The following is a 5,000-nucleotide window of genomic DNA, read 5'->3' as shown; positions in this document are numbered from 1 at the left end:
TTTTAATGTGTTTCTTCATTTCTAGGGGCAGAATGACAAGTTTTCTATATTATGGGAGAAACACTATTGAAAACCCCGCTAGTCATCTCTGTGGTCTTTCAAAGCAGTCAAGGTGAAAGCAAAGCGTTTCTGAATACGGATTTCTGTCCCTCGTTAGTCCAACACAACCGCCGCTACTCATAAATCACACCTTGGCTAGTAATTAACACAGAGGCATACCTGTGGGAACCCTGCAGGTGTATTGGAGCGCCAGGTGTGTGTGTCAGGTGTTCGTGCATTGATAAAAACGTGTGGAGGGCAAAAAAAAAAAAAAAAAAAAGAAAGAATATAGTGTTGAAATTTTTACCCCTTCAGTACCATGACGCGTTTCCATGTCCATTCTGGTGACTATTTGGTGATTTTATACAGCTTCAGAAACTCAAGTGGGGGATTAGAATAGTGAAGACTGTGGCCATTAATCTTCTCACCTCCATAGACCCTTCCTAATGTCAGTACAATGGTCTAATCGTACACAAATCTCAAGGTAAAAAATGTATCCCAGTACTGAAAGGGTTAAAGACACCTTCGGTATAGTTTCACCTTTAAAAAGCCTTAAATGACGCAACTTCACGCTCCACAAACTCCCTTAAAGACCCTCAGCTTAACTTAAAAAGGAAAAAAAAAAAAAAGACGGAGAGGGAAAAAAAATGAAATCCCACATCCATTTAGATTAAAATTCCGAAGGTCACTGAAGAATGTAGCAAAAAATGTCTGGTTTTTATATTTTTTTCCCCTTTTTTTCTTTTACCGAGAGGCATTTTTTTTTTCATACAGACGGAGGACACACACACACACACACACACACACACACACACACACACACACACACACACACACACACACACGCACATTGGTCGTGGTGAAATGCAAACGTTTTTATTTATTTCATCGCAGTTTTATCTACAACGTAATGAAATGCGATCAGTTTGCATTTACATAGAGATAAAACTTGTGATAACTCTCTCTCTCTCTCTCTCTCTCTCTCTCTCTCTCTCTCTCTCTCGTACCCAGAGTGATATAATAAGTGTTACACATTACAGGAAGGAAGTTACGGTATTTACTTCATAATGAGACGAATAGTTGAGAGAGAGAGAGAGAGAGAGAGAGAGAGAGAGAGAGAGAGAGAGAGAGAGAGAGAGAGTAAAGGAATGTAATAGATGTAAGAAAATGTGATAGACTGGAAAGGAAAGAGAGAGAGAGAGAGAGAGAGAGAGAGAGAGAGAGAGAGAGAGAGAGAGAGAGAGAGAGAGAGAGTATAAATGAATTACACATAAATAGAGAATCCACGGCCTGCATACCAAGTAGAGAGAGAGAGAGAGAGAGAGAGAGAGAGAGAGAGAGAGAGAGAGAGAGAGAGAGAGAGAGAGAGAGAGAGCTTTACCTACCTGCATAAGACATTTTAATTCCTTCGTCTCCATGTAGCAAGTTTGTAGTTAGAATGAAGTCTTTTCTAAGTAATCTTCCCTTCCTTCCTTCCTTCCTTCCTTCACTTTGACTTCAGTTCTCTCAAGATTTGTGTCTCATTTTCTTTTACTTTCCCTTCACTTTTTTCCTATCAATGATTTTTTTTCCTCTCAAGTTTCAAATTATCCAGGAAAAATCATAATTCCTTAGTTTTTTTTTTCCTTCGTTTCTTATCTCCTTCTATTTCCTTTTCTATTTATTTCGTCCTACATCGCCTGGTATCTTCTACACACACACACACACTCACACACACACACACACACACACACACACACACACACAGAGTCTTAAAACAACTGCATTTCACATCTTCAAATTAATTTCCTCTTTTTCTAATCACTTCAGTAACAAAAAATGAAGAAAACACAAAAATACAGGAGTTCTCAATCTCGTCTCCGTCTCTCTCCCTTTCTCGTTCTTTTCTTCACAAATTTCCTGAGTCAATATTTCACCCTGAACGTTTACAAAAATTCCGTTTCTACTTAATTTTCACAAGCATCACTCTGGCCATCACAGCACCACACACAGCAGAGGTTTGGGACGTGACACAGCAGGAAGGGGGTGTCCTGTGGTTGCTGGGTGGCTCCTAGGATCCTTGGGTGACTGTCTGGGTGTGTGAGGGGTCGAGAAACCAGGGTGAGGGGAGCTGAGGGAAAATACGTATACTCCCCTCCGTGTCTCGTGGGTGACTGAGGTGAGATCCGAGGTGAGGTGGCTACGATGCTGCTGTCTGTGTAACCCCCCACCACTCTCTCTCTCTCTCTCTCTCTCTCTCTCTCTTGCTCGCTCGCTCGCTCCCTGGTTTCTCTCTCTGCTTTATTTCTTTTGCTCTTTCTCTGTTCTCAGCGCTCTCTCTCTCTCTCTCTCTCTCTCTCTCTCTCTCTCTCTCTCTCTCTCTCTCTCAAGATTTTATAATTTTCTCTATTTATTCGTTTTCTTTGTTTTTCTCTTCTTTTTATTGTTTTTTATTGGTATATTTTTGTTTATTGTCATCATCATCATCATCATCATCATCATCATCATCATCATCATCATCAAATAGAGAAGCAAGATTAAAAATAAATAAAATGAATGAACGGGAGGAATTTTCAATGTACATTTATAACACGCCTGAAAAATGAACACACACACACACACACACACACTCTCTCTCTCTCTCTCTCTTTCTCTCTCCCAGTAACAAGAAGAGGCGTCAGTGCGCGTGTCCTATAGGAAGATACTACTCCTCCTCCTCCTCCTCCTCCTCCTCCTCCTCCTCCTCTTCATGACTTTTGAGAGTATGGGAGGCGGACATGAATAGGAAGATCATCAGTGTGTGTGTGTGTGTGTGTGTGTGTGTGTGTTGTAAAGGGTAAAGTTTCTATGTTTTACGACGACAAGGAAGTTTCAGGCTGGGATGGGCTGGTTCAGAGAGAGAGAGAGAGAGAGAGAGAGAGAGAGAGAGAGAGAGAGAGAGATATGGGGGCGGATATAAGACAACCAGAAAGATTTGGAAGTAAGTTTGAAGACGTGAAAGTCAGTCTACCATGAGAGAGAGAGAGAGAGAGAGAGAGAGAGAGAGAGAGAGAGAGAGAGAGAGAGAGATTTGATTTTTTTTTACTCTTTTCACCTCCAAGAAGAAAAAAAAACTTTATGGTTCAACAAATCTTATCTTTTCACTTTTTCCCATTCCATTTTTATTTTTCCTTTTTCCTTTTCCATCTTCTTTTAACTCGAATATAGAACGAAGGAATGGAAGAAGAGGGGGATAAAAATTCCTTCACTTTTATCTTTTCTCTTCCTTTTTCTTTTTCTTCGTCCTTTTAAATTCTCTCAGTCTTTATTTTCCTTCTTCTTTTTATCTCCTTTCTATCTTTTATCTTTTCACTTCCCATCATCTTCTTTATCGTCTACGTAAGGAAAAGGAAGAAATAAGGGAAAATAATGGTTAGCTATCTCAAAAAACCCTCTTTTTTTCAACATATCCAATCTATTTGCCAGTTCCATTATCTTTTTTTTATTTTATCCTCCCCATCATCATCTAAATGAAAAAAAAGAAAGGAAAAACTACGTAATTAATACAAAAACCCTCATCTTTTCAACATATCCCATCTTTTCAGCTCCCATCATCATCTTTTTAATCTCTATCCTCCCCATCATCATCTAAATAAAAAGAAAATAGAAAAGAAAAGAAGAAAGCATAATCTGTAAAAAATTCTCTTCTTTTCAACATATCCAATCTATTTACCACTTCCATCATCATCTTTTTAATTTCTACCCTCCCATCATCATCTAAATAAAAAGAAAATAGAAAAGAAAGGAAAAAACAACACAATTAATGCAAAAACCTTCATCTTTTCAATAAATCCCATCTTTTCATTATACCCATCATCATTTTTTAATTCTTACCCTCCCCATCATCATCTAAAATAAAGATAAAGAAAGAAGGAAGAAATACATGACTGTACACCCCAAAAACTCATCTTTTCAACAAATCTTTTCAGCTCCCATCATCATCTTTTCAATCCTTCCCTGCCCATCATCATCTAAATAAGGAAAAAGAAAGAAAGAAAGAAGAAATATAACGCTATACACAAAAAAAAACCCCTCATCTTTTCAGCATACCTCATCTATTCACCCCACCTATCATCATCTTTTTAATCCCTACCCTCTACACATCTTCATCTACATAATAAAGAATGAATAAGGAAAAAATAAAGCTCAACCATTCGAGAAAACCGTCATCTTTTCAACATATCCTATCTTTTCACCACACCCATCATCATCTTCTTAATCCTCACCCTCCCATCATCATCTAAATAACAAGAAAAAGAAAAGAAAACGAAAAAATAACATCACAATATACAAAAACCCCATCTTTTCACCCACCCATCATCATCTTTTTGAACTCCTACCCTCCCATCATCATCTAAATCCCCACTTTCCCATCATCATCTAAATAACAAGAAAAAGAAAAGAAAACGAAAAAATAACATCACAATATACAAAAACCCCATCTTTTCACCACACCCATCATCATCTTTTGAGTCTCCATCCTCCCATCATCATCTAAATCCCCACTTTCCCATCATCATCTAAATAACAAGAAAAAGAAAAGAAAACGAAAAAATAACATCACAATATACAAAAACCCCATCTTTTCACCACACCCATCATCATCTTTTGAGTCCCCATCCTCCCATCATCATCATCTAAATAGCACGAAAAAGAAAGGAAAAAAAAAAAAAATACACAAAATCCCATCTTTTCACCACACCCATCATCATCTTTTGAATTCCTACCCTCCCATCATCTCCATCTACATCATTAAGAACCACATGTCCATTAGATCAGAAATTCACATTGATTACGCCCAAGAAATCAGCTTAATGATGACCGTGAGTCCTTCTGTGAGCTAATTAAAGGGTTTTTATGACCAGGACACGGAAGATTAGGATGTGTCCGTGAATGGGAGACTCGAAGCGTAATGGGGGCAAGGGGAAAGTGAGGGGAAGAGA

General features: G+C 38.2%; 1 protein-coding gene across 1 annotated transcript in view; it reads right to left on the bottom strand.

Moving 5' to 3' along the window:
- Positions 1 to 2,188, bottom strand: part of LOC123510102 (podocan-like protein 1) — a 25,869-nt gene extending 23,681 nt beyond the window's left edge. Inside the window, exon 1 of the mRNA XM_045264905.1 lies at positions 1,425 to 2,188. Coding sequence (XP_045120840.1) covers positions 1,425 to 1,457 — 33 coding nt within the window. The 5' untranslated portion in view covers positions 1,458 to 2,188. The remainder of the gene's footprint in view (positions 1 to 1,424) is intronic.
- Between the last annotated feature and the right edge of the window lie 2,812 nt (positions 2,189 to 5,000).

The sequence above is a fragment of the Portunus trituberculatus genome, chromosome 28, assembly GCF_017591435.1.
Source record: "Portunus trituberculatus isolate SZX2019 chromosome 28, ASM1759143v1, whole genome shotgun sequence".
Taxonomy (NCBI): domain Eukaryota; kingdom Metazoa; phylum Arthropoda; class Malacostraca; order Decapoda; family Portunidae; genus Portunus; species Portunus trituberculatus.
Note: the sequence above shows the minus strand (reverse complement) of the source record. Positions and strands in the feature narration are given on the sequence as shown.